A 15008-nucleotide genomic window follows, 5' to 3' on the forward strand; every position below is an offset into this window, starting at 1 on the left:
AAAAGTCCTGAAAGTGTTCAAAAGTAGATAAAATAGCAGAAGACACCCACCAAGGATACAAAACAATTTTTAGTAGCGATCCTGCATTTAATCAGCATGTTCTTAAATAAATTGCTTTTGAAAAATTCTTTAAATGACACTGCCAAAAAAATGAGGACACCCAAACAGATGCCAGAAAACCTATAAGGGCTGGATTTTATGTGACCTGGTCATTAAGCATAGGGATTCATTTTGTGAGCTCGTGGCAAATCGGTTTGAGGCCAGTTGACCTAGAACCGATTTGGAATGCAGGCACTTACCTCCCTGCACGTGCAATATGTGGGCATGGGGACAATCATGGCCCCCAGGGGAAAGGAACGCCCCTCCTGAACATGACCTCCAAGAGTAAGGGCGAACTGTCAGCTTTTAACTGTTTATTTTAAAGACATATTTACACAGAACAATCTTTACAAACACATTGAACACAGGGGAAGGGAACAATTTTTTAATGAACAGGGCCTTAATATCTTTGCATAAATTAGTATAAGAATCATAAACAACCACTTTAAATAAGGCAGCCCCCCCAGCCCACCCACTACCCTCCTCTGTTCCCTATCTCCCAGCTTTCTCAGCCGTTCCCCACTTTCTCCCCTTCCCCACGGGGCTGGGCTTGGCTGCAGGTCATGGCAGGCCGATGAGGCAGGAGATACAGAAAGGAAGCGGGGAAAGAAGGCCCAATCCCTGATGGGGGCGTCAGTGGCAGAAGAGACTTTCTGGGCATCGACCAGTCCCCACTCCAAGCATGAGCCTTTAAGCAGCAGCAGCATTAGCAGCAGCAGAGGTAAAGGAAGGCTTGTGGGGGGGCGGATAGGCAAACATTGGGGTTATTGTGGGACTTGGGGGGCCCTGACTCCCCCGTCCCCACACACACAAAGTTGGGCATCAGGCTCTTGTCTTCCCTTTCTCCCTCCTGGGAAGCCTGCTCAAGCAATAGGTGAGAAAGCTCCCTCCAAGGAATGGCTGGTGATGGCCCCTCACGGAAGCTGGGGCCTCCCGGGGAGAGGGTGCTATTCCTGCTGCACTTCCTCCCATCCTTCTTTCCTTCCTTCCCTTCCTTTGCTTTCTTTTCTTCCTCCTGTCCCTCCTTCCTTCTGCCCTTCCCTTCCTTCTTCTCCCCTCTCCACCTCCCCCAAAGGAAAAGCCCTGGAAGGAAGGTCCAGTCAGCACGAAGGGAAGGCCATGGAGTCCAAGGATTGAAGGCTACCTCATGCTCCTGAAAACCAGCACCACTGGCGTTGAACGGTAGTCTCAGCTCAGGAGCTGCCCCTATGAGAGTACCCCGGGTCTGGGAATGCTGCCAGAATGGGGGCAGCTGACCAGTTATGGAACCTTCCAGCCCAGCTGGGGGAATGGTGCAGCAGGGGTAAGTCAGGGAGGTGGGAGCAGCTCCGGCCCTACAACAGGATAGTTCACAGCCAGCTTGCCTCTCCCTTCTCTTCCCCTCCCAGCCACCCCCAGCCCCAGCCTCGGGAAAAGGCACTTCATTTGCTTTGAAAAGACATCATCAAGAGGGAAGAGAACATCATAAAGTAGGAGATGGGAGACCTGGTCCCCATTCCGGCTCTGCAATGACTCCGAGCAGGTCACTCCCCTCTCCAGGCTTCTGTTTTTGCAGGCGTTTGCCTAAGAAGGCTAAGTGGATCTCCAAGGGTCCTTTCAGTTCTAATATTCTGTGATTCTTGGCAAAAACAACCTCTTGCTTGGCTTTTACTCCTGGGAGGGTATAGAGCCATGTCAGACCCAGCACCCTCCCCTCCTGACTTAGAGTTTGGGCTAGCTGGGGATGGGGTGTGGGGGCAGGAAGAAGGGAGTATTGGGAGGCACAGTAAGGCAAGAGAAGTGACAAAGGACTTCATAGGCCCCTCTCCTTTACCTCTTCCTTAACTGAGTAAACACCGATGCTCCACCCACTTCACCAGAGCTCCCCCCGCCACACTTCTGTGCCCCCAGTGTTCCCTGTCTGGATCCCCGCAGCCAGCACCTCTTAACTAGAGTCTCCCCTTGCTTTTCTCTGCATTCCTCCCTGGAGGCCAGGTGAGGGGTCCAACTGACAGGAAAACAAGGGATCTGCTGGAGCCCGCAGAAGGGAGCATTTCCACCCCGGGCCCAGGGCAGACATGAGGAAGGAAGGCCCAAGTGAAGGGTTGGGGAGTTAGATGAGACAGGCAGGGACTAGAGCAGTGGGGACCTGGAGAAGAAGGGAGGCTTTCCGGGGCTGGGTCTCCAAAGTCAGCCCAGGGAGGGGCCAGGAAGATGGACTGGACGGATCCTTGTGAGAGAACGGGAATCATCCAAACTACAGCCAGGAACACGCCACTGGGGGAAGCAGGCAGGTGAGAAGAGCCAGGCCCATCGGTGGCTACAGCAGGTGTGAGGTGAGAGCTGAATGGACATGACGCCTCCAGAGAAGCAGACCAATCTATGGAGGAGACAGAACCACAGGGGGTGGGCACTTGGGGGCCCCTTCAGTCCTAAGGAGACAAAAATGACAACAGAGAAGTCATGGACATATCCTAGACTAAAGGAACTCCCCAGGAAAGGAGAGGAGACCCCTTTCTCTCTCTTCCCCCAACTCCACTCAGCCCAAACCTCAAGCCCAAGGCCCCTGAGTTGGTGCCTGCCTGTCCCCATTGCAGTGGGACAGCCAGCAGACCAAGTGAGGGACAGAATTCAGCTCTCCTCTCTCTGCTGCCGCCTTGGTTCTTCCCTCCTTCTCACAGCTCCAGGCAACCACAGCCACAGCTGTCCTCTTGTTCTCTGCCTGAGAGCCCCTAGAGCTCTCTGCCTCCTTCCCCAATTCTGGTGACAATCTACACTGGACATCTGTAGGTTTGCCCTGGGCACCCCTCCCCAGCCATTAAGGTCCACCAGAATGTCTAGAAATCTCTAAGCAGGCCAGCCTCCCCAACCCCAGGCAGCAGGGTGGAAGGAAGACTGGCCCCAAGTGTCAAGCCCCTCTCTGGGCCTCAGACGAGGAGATCGTCTGTAAAATAAAGGCGCTAGACAGCTGCCCCATAAGCTGTCTTGCCAACTCTAAGTCCCTGTGCGTGTGGCGCCAGGACTGCTTGATGGATGTGTCTGGCCAGTGCTGAGCTGCAGGGTCACCCGGCTTCTAGGCTGTCCCTCTCCCTCCGCTTTAGCGCTGTCCACTGAGCAGAGGCTCAAGTACCTGCTTCAGAAAGGCATGGGTCCCTTATGGGAGAGGCGGGGCCGCTGGCGGCGGAATTTCCTTCGACCTCCCTGCCAGGGCCCTGGCCCGTTCCTCGACCCTCTGGGCTGCACCAGGTGGCGGACATTGCCCTCTTCCAGCCCATTCCCATAGGGAAGCTGCATCAGGGGCCCTGCAGGAAGGAGAAAGCCTGTTAGTGAGGAAGGTTGTTGGAAATGAGCAGGGGCCGCAGACCACAGGCCCACGGGAGGGGTGGTCTCTCCATGTGGCGGCACTTCTCATAGATTTTCTTTGTTTCTCTTGTTCATATTGAGGGAAAATTTGCCATTTCTGCACTGTCCTGGCACAAACGGAACCTACTACTCACATCTTGCCATTGATGCAGCTGATTTTCTGTCCTTTTGACAGTTATATCATGTTGCCGACAGGCACAAGTGGGTTCTTTGGAACATCATTGGGGGGTGTGCACTTTGGGGCGTCATGCCTGTACTTGGCTGGGTGGCAGGAGGCAGTAATCACCATGGCACCCCTGCGACTGGTACACTTCAAACATTTTAGACATATGACATTACAATGACCCTCCCACCACCATGTACCCATCACCCGGATTCAACACTTATCCAGATGGAGTCACATATGCTTTAGTTATCCCTTTTCTATTTTCCTTGACTGCAGTATTTTAAAGCAAATCCCGAACATCACGTCATTTTACTCCTACATCCTTTGATATGCAGGATGACCCACTTTTGAGTACTAGGGAGCTCATATCTCGCCCCTGGGTGTCTCATCGGTGGTTAGGCCTCTCTAGGGCACCAAGTCCTCCCAGTGGATGGGGCTGGGCCAGGCAGGTTAAGAGGGAGGGGTCTCCGACTCAGCCTGCCTCATACTGTCACCAGATTTAGAAACCTGAGACCAGATTTAGAGACCAATAAATACTGCACGAATATTTGAAAATGAATAAATGAGAGAATGGTCACCTTCAGCAGCATGTCCGTGCACCAGGAGCGGGGTGCGCTGCTGCAAGTTGGTACCTCCCCATCAATGCCCTACCTCCTGAAACTCCTGGATCACACCCTGCATCCTGTGTCTCATGTAAATTCCTTCCATTTCAATCTCAACTGGCTTCTATTCTGCACTCTGGGGCTCCTCTTTACATCTGTCCACATCTGTCAGGAGGCTTAGAGTAGAAGCTTCCTGACACCAGACTGAGCCCTGACAATGGAATCCAAGTGGGGCAGGGTATCCTTGGGTGCAGTAAGGGAAAAGTCATGCAGGCCGACTCTCATGAAGCCTACAGTCCATGCAGGGAAGCTGAGCTGCTACCCCCAAGACAAGCCTGGTTGGTGACAGCAGGCTGTGTGCGGAGATGAAATGGTGCCGGGGAAGAGGCAGCCAGGCAGGGTACTTGTGCAATGCCCAGTACGGGCCTGTGCAGATACAGCATCTGAGGCCAGAGATAATGAGTAACAGTCTCTCTCCCCCTGCACACGATCTGATTTGCCTGCATCTAGATTCCTGTCCCTTGAGCCCCATTGCCATCTACCCAGGAATTCCCACCACTTGCTCACAGTTTCCACAGAGCCTCCCATTGGATGCTCACACCCCAGTGATACCGCTGGCAGTTCCCCCTTCCCCTCTGCCTCTGCCTCCAACATCCCCACACTGTTCCTTCCTTGGCTCCTTGGCTCTTGTGAGTCCTCCTCCACTTGCACACAATTTCCAAGTGTTTAGGCTCCTCTTGGGCCAAAAGTGGGCGGGTTTGGCCTTAGGGCTCTCTTCCCCCAGGGCTTCTGGGCCTGCAGTTCTCCCCACTCACACCCAGACATACCCACCCCCTCCACAAATACATACATAAACACATATTCTCCAAGCCTGCACCCTCCTTCCCTCTTTCCCCAAGAAAAATCGCCAGGTCCATGAGGACCCCGCTGTTGAGTTGGGTCATTTGGTTAGCTAGCCACAATTCCATGCCAACTTGTTCCTTAAATTCATAACCTATGAGAATTAAAAGAAAAATTATCTTAGCACTTTGGAGCAGTAAGTATGGATGGAACAAGTGGGCTGCTTCTGTCTGACTATCACAGAGCTACCCTCTTGGCGCCATCTGTGAGGGGGCTGGGGCTGGAGAGGGGGAGGAGGGAAAGACCTTCACTAAGCTCCCCACCACAGCTGCTTCAGCCTCTGCCTTGAGTTCTGGGGTCCCCACAAGGCTCACCGTGATCACTGAGGATGGATCTGAATGATGCTGATAACGCAGGGGAAGGACCTAGGGGCCTTGTGAAGTGAACCAAGTCAACTCTTGGCTCTCACCTCTGCACCTTGAACTGCTGGGGGTGCAGAAGGGATGGGGCAGTGGCGCAGGCCATTGTAGCTCAGGGTGGTGGCAGACATGGAGAAGAGAAGCACCGTGCCAGGAGGGGGAGGGCGTCATCTCCATGTGCTCAGCACCCAAGATTGTAAGTCTGCGGCAGTCAGAAAGGGAGGGCTAGAGGCCGTATGTCAGGATGAGGAGCAGGGTTGGTGGTTCTGACTCTGGCCAGGAAGATGTCTAGACTCTAGGTCTGCAGAGAACCGCTCTGAGCTGACTGAGCCCCCAGCCAGGCTCTGGAGACCAGCCCCAGGCCTCTTGCATCCCTCCCATTGGGTAGGGGACTCATTGTCCTCAGCATCACCGAGCTCTGCTGGCTCCTCCCGCACTCTGAGCCCATCACCCACCTGTTTCCTACTTTTGATTCTGAGTCTGGCTCACCATGAGATAAGCTGACACCTGAAACCCTGGCTTTATCCTGTCCAAAGGAACAAATTAGAGGTTGTTGATTCTCATCACTGCAGAGGTCTTGACTGTACAAAAGAATTCCCCTTTAGAAATGGAGGCCAGCCCTAATGCACTTAAATATTTTCTTCTAGCTCATTTGCTACGTAAAAGGAGGCTGGAGCAATCCCCCAAACAATCTTGAGCCTAGAGAGATTGGAGCCATTGCCTGCTGAAGCGCCATCAGCCATGAAGCTATAGCATCTCTATGCTGAGAACCGCAGTCGGGGGAGGACAGGATTTGACTTTCATGCAATCTGAACTCCAACCCTGCCAACGCACAAAGAGGTACGTGCGACTTTTCAGGAACATGCCAGCCTCATCAGGAATGACGCACCTGTTTTTCCTCTCAGTCTGGCCTGTCTTGTGATGACTTTAAAAGCCCAAATGTGTCCTCCGTTGGGGACCCTGCTGGCAATGCCCCTCCACTGCTCTGTGGTCCTGCATGTGTCTCTTTGTCTGCCCAGCCCCCCATCCTAGTCGCCTTCTCCAGGGCCCTGTGCTGTCTCCAGTGCCAGCTTTGCTGCCCTGGGATACATCATGCTCTGTCTGGCGGCCCTCTGCTTCCCTTGCCTTAGTTCTTTGCGTGGAGAGGCCTGGCTCAGGTTACACGGGTGCTTAGTGCTAAGGACTGGGGATGGAGTGGAGATGCCCTTCCCTGAGCAGGAGGGGTACAGTAGGCTCTCCTCACACTCCCACTGTGACTGCAGGCTTTGAGCTGGGCCTGCAGAGGGGGAGGAGAAGGGGAAAAAGAGAGGTACTCAGAGACTGAGGGACACTTGGCCCTGGCCCAGGAGTTCTCAGACTCACAAGAGCAAAGTGTATCCGAGGTCAGGAGGCAGTGGAGGAGTGTACACGGTGGTATCGGGGTGATGAGAGGCGGTGTGGAGAGGGGTCGGGGGCGGACATTCCAAGTCAGGACAGACTGTGGAGAGGAGGAAGTATGGTTTTCAGGCTGGAACTTTGACTGGGGACTCTGGCCGGGGACAGCATGTCAGTCTGGGCCAAGGACAAAGTGGTTCTGGGATTCCTACTTCTAACCCAGGACAGGAGCCAGCAGGAGCAGGACATGTGTACCTGGACCCTTGGCTGGTGGCCACCTCCAGGGACGTGCCCCTTCTTGGCTCCAGGAGAAGTCAGGGAGTAGAGAAGTCAGTGAGAGCCCTGAAAGTTTCCAACATGAGGCTTGAGCAAAATGTGAGGGCAACGAATTTACCCAAATCAGAGTAGACAGATTACCTAATGAAGACGGGGGTATTAAAGCACGAAGTGGCAGGCTCTGGACCAGCCACACCGTGTTCAGGCATCCTGGCCAACTTCCCTTCCCTTGAAACCAGCTGTCTCCCCTTTGCTAGTACTGTCCCAATGGCTGGGCCCCAGGAGGGTCTGAATGGTTGTCTATTGGCTAGGGGTCTCCCCACAGCCTGTGTGGGGAGCACCAAGTGTGCAGATCCAGAAGCCCCACCTTCCTCTGGAACACTCTCTCTGCACCCAGTCTTTTTCTTCCCTGAAGGCACCACGCTGGACTATTTGCCTGTGGTGGTATTGTACAAGTATCATGCCTTGTTAATGACACCAAATGGTAGGCTCCCTGAGGACAGGCTGGTATGGTGTATCATTTGTATCTTACATTTGTATCTTACATTAGTATCTTTTGCTCCCTCTGTTACCTGCCTGATAGGAGTTTCTGTGGAAAAAACCTGCCCACTTCTTACTGTCGTGGTGGCTGACTTCATGCTCAGGTCTTGAAGAGAGAGATCACTGGCCAGCTACCTGGAGGCAGGAGGTGCCAGCCCCAACCACCACGCCTTTCTGAGAAGTCAGGCAGTATTCCCAGGGCCACAACAGGGCCAAAAAGCAAGAGCAGAGAAAGGAGGTGGCCTGCGATGAGAGGCAGGCAGAGCTGGCTGGACCCCTCGGAGGCTCCTGGGCTGCATGCCACCCTCCTGTTCTGGAGGGTTTGGAACCACGTAGGACCCTGTGCCCTTGCCCTAGGAAACTCGTTGCTCTGCCTTCTCCTTCTTTCTGCTCCCACCTCCCTGTGACTCCAGCCATGGTCCTGGCGTTAGTCCACCTGGTCTTGGCCTTCCCCTTGTGTGGTGCCAGGCAGGCAGCAATGACAGCCAGATCATAGGACTGTGGCAGCTGGAGGTGGGAGCTGGCAGCCCCAGGAGACATTGACACGCAGAGGACAGGCAGCCCGGGATGGGGCTGCTGGGGCGTGGGTGGGGACCAGGCTAGGGGCGGACGTGGGCACTAGTGCCAAGTATTGGCAGGTGAGGGCAAAAGGACTCCCCTTTCCTGAGCTGCAGGGAGGGGTTGGGTCAGGTGCTGTGCTTCCTCCTTTGGTGCTTAGCGACAGGGAGACTAAGGTGAAGCATGCCCATGCCTGGGACAGAAAGAAAGGCTGGAGCCAGGATGTAAGAGAACCAAGTATCTGGGGGTGGGATGGAGGCAATGGGGAGGGCATCCTGTGCAGGGGAGGAGGCCAGCCAGGACCTTGGGGTTAGGGAGGAGAAGACCAGCCCAGCCCGGCTGGGCCCGGCCCTGCCTTAGGGAGGCTGCCTCTGCTCACACATGCAGGCCAAAAGGAGCAACAGCTGGGCTCCATGCCGCCACCCCCTCCGCGCACTCCTGCCTATGCAACAAGTGTCACGTCTGCATGTTGGCACATCATCCCCGGTTTCCCGCGCCCCTGGACCGGCGGGAGGCTCCCAGCCTTCAGGGACCAGAAGACGTTCAACATGGGAGCCCAGCCCACCCGACTCTGGTCAGTTCCTTCCATCGATCCACGAGGGAGCGGGCATGTCCCCGGCCTCCACCCTCACCACGCGGGGTGCAGGGCATGGGGCACGCGGCGCACACCTGTGGTCCTGCACTCCTGGGACTGCGAGCGACAGTTAGGAGGGTCAAGGTGACGGGCAGATGATGCCAGAGGCCAAGTTGAGCCCCGCAGAAGAAGCGGTTCTTGCGGCCAGCCGCCCCATGGCCCGGGGCGCCCTGTCAATCTGCTGCCTGGCGCTGGCCGGCGCGTGGCTGCTACTGCACGGCTCGCGCCGGGCTCCCCGGGAGGCGGGGAGAGTGCGAGGAGGGCGGAGGGAAAGGAGCGCGCCGGCTGCAGCCCGGGCGAGCGGGAGGGCGCGCACTCACCTCCACACACCGCGGTCAAGGAGAGCCAGAGCAGCAGGAGCGCCTGCACGCAGAGCCGCAGATTCATGCTGCTCCTCGGGCCGCCGCGGCCCCGGCGAGCCGGCGCGGGGGAGGAGAGGTCGGGCGCCAGGAGGCCAAGAAAGGCGCAAGCCGCGGCTGGCGCGTGCGGGCGCGGAGCTCGGGAGGCTCCCTGGCCGCTGAGTGTGCGCGCTGAGCCCCGCCGCTCCCGCTGGCCGCCTCCGCTCTTCTGCAGCCTCCTCTCCCGCCGCGGGGCAGCGCCGCGAAGCTGGCCTCGGCGGCTCCGGGAGCGGCAGCGGCGAGCTCTTTCCTAGCAGCTGGTTGCTCAGCCGCGGCTGCAACTGCCCCTGACCCCGGCTGCCAGCGAGAATGCTCCCCGCTCACTCCAGGGGCTGCATTTTGTAGCTTGTGGCTTGGCCGCGAGCCCACTTGGTCATGTGGTCATCGGGAGGGCTAGAGGGGGGGCAGGAAGAGGGAGAGGGAGCGAGCCTCCCGCACCGCCCCCCTCCAGGCACGCACTCTGCAGCCCCAGCCAGAGCGCGAGAGGGAACCCTGAGGTGGCCCCACAACAAAGGCTGCGCAGCCTCTCTGACAACCCACAACCGCTCCCCGGACAATGCCCGTCTGGCCGGGGGCCAGAGCGTTTGCAGAGACCTGAAGGATTTCAAACACAGGAAGCATTTGGGGCGGTGGAGGGGCACACTTAACCCTTTCTCACCTTGCTTCCTTCACAGCTGTCAGGAAACCTAGGCGCTTAGGGAAGGACTCAGTCTGGGTCGCCTTCACTCACGCCCTCTACCTCTGACCCTGACCCTGGTCCTTGCCCTTGCCGCTGGCCAGCTTCAAGGGTTTGGTCAAGACACCCACACACGGGCCTTCCTCTCTCCTCTGCATTTTCAACTGGCTCTGAATTGGGGGTGACTGCCTAGGCTTGTGCCCAAGGCTTAATTGCCCAGCACCCTCATGTTCCCTGCATCCCCCAGGAGGCACCCTCTACCTGGAATGCCCCCACCCCACCTTTCCGTGAGCAATTCATTCTTGCAGCAGCACCTCAAATCCCATCGCATCCAGAAGCCTTCCCGGGATAACACTAATCCAGCAAGGGTTGCCCCTCAGCTCCTCCCCACTGTTGGGACATGCGACAGCTCCTATGGTGTCCCCTTTCTTGTTCCCTGGAGCTGTCCTCATTCTAGTTCCCCATCATGATAAGAGGCAGATGGTTTACCCAGCTCCACACAGTCAAGGCTGGATTCATTTTGGGTGTACTTGGGATTCCGGTTTAGAAGCGGGTCCTGAAGTTGTTTGCCTTTCCAGACTGGACTGTTAGCTCCTTCTGTAGCTTGGGAGCTCCCAAGGCATGGGGCTGCCTCCCTCATTGGACTGGGAACCCCCTAAGGTAGGATACTGTCTTCTCACTCTTCTGGATCTCTCCAAAGTCCCCAATATCTTGCTCTGCACATAGGTGGCACTCAACACATATTAAAAGACTGAATCGAAAGGTGTCTCCACCTTTCAGCAAGCTAGGCAGTTTGCTTGAAGTGTAAGTCCAGATTTACACAAAAGATACATTGGACAGGGTGCATGTGTGCCATAAAAGACATGAGAGACCACGGCATATTTAAAATATTTTTGAAATGTTACAAAAATCCTATATATACACAATGTATTTATTATCAGTCTAGCTCCGCCAGAAGGGTTACCTCCATAAGGGAGGGATCTTTGCTTTGTTCACAGCTGTGTCCCCAGACCTAGAACAGTGACTATGACATGACTGGTACTCAATACATAATTTTGAATATATGAATGAAATTTTCAAAAACATCTTTACTGCCTAAATTCAGGTAGCAGGAAGGGAATAAGATAAGGTTCCCATTAATAGCCTATGGCCCATTAACCACACTCAAGTAAAAAAAAGCGTGTGAAGCATGGTACCCCTCTTCATCCTTGAGACCCAGGATATGAGTAGCAGGCATGGGTAGCAGGAGACCATTCTCCCTTCACTGTTCCCCTGGAAAGAGTTTTCTTTCTTTTTCTTTTCTTTTCTTTTTCTCGCTCTCTCTCTCTCTCTCTCTCTTTTTTTTTTTCTTTTTTGAGACGGAGTTTTGCTCTGTTGCTCAGGCTGGAGTGCGATGGTGCTATCTCGGCTCACTGCAACCTCTGCCTCCTGGGTTCAAGCAATTCTTCTGCCTTAGCCTGAGTAGCTGGAATTACAGGCATGCGCCACTACGCCCGACTAATTTTGTATAAATTTTTAGTAGAGACGGGGTTTCACCATGTTGGTCAGGCTGGTCTCTAACTCCTGACCTCAGATGATCCACCCGCCTCCGCCTCCCAAAGCGTTGGGATTACAGGCGTTAGCCACCATGCCTGGCTGGAAAGCGTTTTCTAACCAGGAGGAGAACATCTGGCTTCTAGTCTCCACCCTCATTTGCTATAAGGCCTTGCCATCATCACCTCAACTCACTGGGGTTCATGGAGGTGATAATCTCTGCTCTACCCACTTCAAAGTTGTTATGGGACTAAGTGAGATAATGTGCCTGAAGGTACTGTGCAAATTAAGAATAAGCCCTTGCAGAGTTGTTTTTAGGAACCTTGGTGCTCCAATCCTTGATTGGACAAGCCCATGCACACCCAAATAAGTGTCCCCCATAACTAGGTTAAAAGAAGCATTCATATTTAATTGCACATTTACTAGGGTGTGTATGGCATATTGCTAAGTGGTTAGAACACATAGCGCTTTCCAATACAATAGCTACTAACCACATTTCCAGTGAAGTTTAAAATTCAGTTCCTCAGTTCCACTGACCATGCTTCAATTGCCCATATGTGGCTAGTGGCTACTGTATTGGACAGCACAGAATAGAATCTTCAATCATTGAAGAAAGTTCTATTGGATAGAGCACTCATTCATTCTTCTTTTTTCTATAGTCCATATTCCCACCCTACCTCGCCTTCAAAATGTACAAGGTGAGGGAAAAAAACATAAAAGCAAACCAATAGAAATTCAAGCCAAGCTGAAGGCATGCGTTTACAGTAAGATTTAAATATCTGACACCTGGAATAATCATTTTTTAATTGAATCCTTCCTTCATTTAACCAAATTACATCCTTTTTTTTTTTTAGAGGCAGGGTCTTGCTCTGTTACCCTAGGCTGAAGTGCAGTAGTGTGATCACAGCTCAAAGCAAGCTCAAACTTCTAGGCTCAAGTGATCCTCCCACCTCAGCTTCCCAAGTAGCTGGGACTGCAGACATGCACCACCATACCAGGCTAATTTTTAAATTTATTTTTGTTTTTTGTAGAGACTGAGTCTTACTGTGTTTCTCAGGCTGGTCTTAAACTCCTGGTCTCAAGCAGTCCTCCCATCTCGGCCTCCCAAAGTGCTGGGATTGCAAGTGTGAGTCACCATGCCTGGCCACATCTGTTTTTGTAGTCCCAGATCCAAGATTTCATCTTTCTTTCTCAGGACACTCTTGCCCACGGCAACTTTGCCCTCTCCATAACAGCTATGGCTGTACCTTTCATTGGTAGATGCTCTCACGGTGCATTGGGAGCGCTTTTGCATCTGCACACTGTGCTCTATGAGCCTGCTGTAATTCTGCAGAGAGGACCCATCACCACCATATCCATTCAGGGGTCAAGGCTTAAGAGGCAAGGAACACAGCTCTGATTGCCCACTGTCAACCCCTTGTAGGCTCCCAGATATCTTAATATCAGATTGAAATGGCCAGTTTTTGATTATCTGTATCTATTTGCCAGACTTTAAGGTCACTGCTGTGATAGCAGGTAGCACAATGCCTGGCACATAATTGATACTTCACAACTGCCTGTCAGGTAAGTAAGTAACTGTTGGCCCAACTCTGTGCTGTCTTTTGTTCAGGATGATACTATTGAATGAATATCAGCAGAATAAATGTTTTAAGGCATAAGTCTCCAATCCCTGGGCCATGGACCATTATGGCTCCCTGGCCTATTAGGAACCAGGTCTCACAGCAGGAGGTGAGCAGCAGATGGGCCAGTGAAGCGTCATCTGTATTTACAGCCGCTCTACATTGCTCCCATTACCACCTGAGCTCCACCTTCTGTCAGATCAGCGGTGGCATTACATTGTCATAGGAGCATGAACCGTACTGTAAACTGCACATGTGAGGGATCTAGGTTGCATGTTCTTCATGAGAATCTAATGCCTCGTGATCTGTCACTGTCTCTCATCACCCCCAGATGGGACCATCCATTTGCAGGAAAACAAACTCAGGGCTCGCACTGATTCTACATTATGGCAAGTTGTAGCATTATTTCATTATATGTTACAACAAAATAATAATAGAAATAAAGTGCACAGTAACTGCAATGCGCTTGAGTCATCCTGAAACCATCCCTCCTAACCCTAGTTCATGGAAAAGTTGTCTTCCATGAAAACAGCCCCCGATGCCAAAAATGTTGGGACCACTGTTTCAAGGTATTTCTCTGGAGGTGGGAAGGAGGTACATGAAACTGTCCACACTCTCCTGCCCTGAGGAGCAAGTAGCTGTGAAGTTGCTGGAAGCGTTGCTGCATTTGGGGCTCAGGACCTGTGGTCAGCAGCAGGACTGTTTCCAGTCAAGGTGAGGGACAATCCTGGAGGCAAGGGCAGGACTCAGTGCATTGTTGGGGACAGAAATGAGATAACTGACTTATGTGAGTTCAAAGTATGACTTGTCCCCCTCATCAGAGCTATGCACACGCTATTCAGTTCTGCTTATTGTCCTATGCCACCACCAGCCACTGCTGTTCAGTTGACTCACCCACCTCTTTTGTGGGTTAAACAGTGTGAGGCATTACAAAGAACTCAACTTTTGGAGTTTCACATAACTGAATTCAAATCCTGTCCCTCAATCCCATTTGTTAGCTGTGTGACCTTGGGCAAATTATTTAGCTTCTCGGAGGCTCAGTTTTTTCCTCTGTTAAATGAGGATAATAATGGTACCTAATTTTTTATGTGTCCCTCCAAAATTCATATGTTGAAAAAAAATTTTTTTTTTGAGACAGTTTCACTCTTGTTGCCCAGGCTAGAGTGCAATGGCATGATCTTGGCTCACCATAACCTCTGCCACCCAGGTTCAAGCGATTCTCCTGCCTCAGCCTCCCGAGTAGCTGGGATTACGAGCTTGTGCCACCACACCCAGTTAATTTTTTGTATTTTTAGTAGAGAGGGGGTTTCTCCATGTTGGTCAGGCTGGTCCCGAACTCCTGACCTCAAGTGATCTCCCCGCCTCAACCTCCCAAAGTGCTGGGATTACAGGTGTGAGCCACCGCGCCCTGCCTCATATGTTGAAATTAAAAGCCCAAGGTGATGTGTTAAGAGGAAGGGCCTTTTGAGATTGATTAAGTCATGAGGGCTGCACCCTCATGAATGAATTAGTGGTCTTGTAAAAGAAGTTGGAAGGGGCACCCTAGTTCCCTTTTTGCCCTTCCGTCCCTTCTGTCATATGAGGACATGGTGTTTGTACCCTCCAGAGGAAGCAGCATTCAAGACACCATCTAGTAAGCAGAGACTGGGCCCTCACCAGACACAGAAACTGCCAGCGCCTTGATCTCAGACTTCCCATCCTCCACAACTGTAATAAATAAATTTGGATTATTTATAATTACCCAGTCTCGAGTATTCTGTTATAGCAACAGGAATGGACAAAGACCTTATGGTTGGGAGATTAAATGAGATAATGTATGTAAAGTACTTAGCATAGTCCCCAGCCCATGGTAGCTGCTCATTCGATGTTAGTTTTCTCCTCTTCCTGACCTGCCTCTCCCCCCACCTTTGGGTCTGTCCTCTGGCCTTCTGA

General features: G+C 52.9%; 1 protein-coding gene and 1 long non-coding RNA gene across 2 annotated transcripts in view; both read right to left on the minus strand.

Annotated features, from left to right (window-relative positions):
- LOC126946807 (uncharacterized) overlaps nt 1-15008 on the minus strand; it is a 343776-nt gene that overhangs the window by 308844 nt on the left and 19924 nt on the right. The window lies entirely within an intron of this gene.
- APLN (apelin) lies at nt 399-9563 on the minus strand. Its single transcript, XM_050777483.1, has 3 exons — nt 9171-9563; nt 3209-3380; nt 399-2510 (listed from the first exon to the last, which is right to left on the minus strand). The coding sequence occupies exons 1-2, from the start codon at nt 9235-9237 to the stop codon at nt 3214-3216; spliced, it is 234 nt and encodes a 77-aa protein (XP_050633440.1). The 5' UTR covers nt 9238-9563; the 3' UTR covers nt 399-2510; nt 3209-3213.

The sequence above is a fragment of the Macaca thibetana genome, chromosome X, assembly GCF_024542745.1.
Source record: "Macaca thibetana thibetana isolate TM-01 chromosome X, ASM2454274v1, whole genome shotgun sequence".
Lineage (NCBI taxonomy): Eukaryota > Metazoa > Chordata > Mammalia > Primates > Cercopithecidae > Macaca > Macaca thibetana.

Excerpts from the sequence above, each read along its gene's own strand:
- APLN (XM_050777483.1), bottom strand. The coding sequence starts at position 9,237 with ATGAATCTGCGGCTCTGCGTGCAGGCGCTCCTGCTGCTCTGGCTCTCC. Across the intron at positions 3,381-9,170 it reads CTTGACCGCGGTGTGTGGAG|GGCCCCTGATGCAGCTTCCC; the intron begins GTGAGTGCGCGC and ends TCCTTCCTGCAG.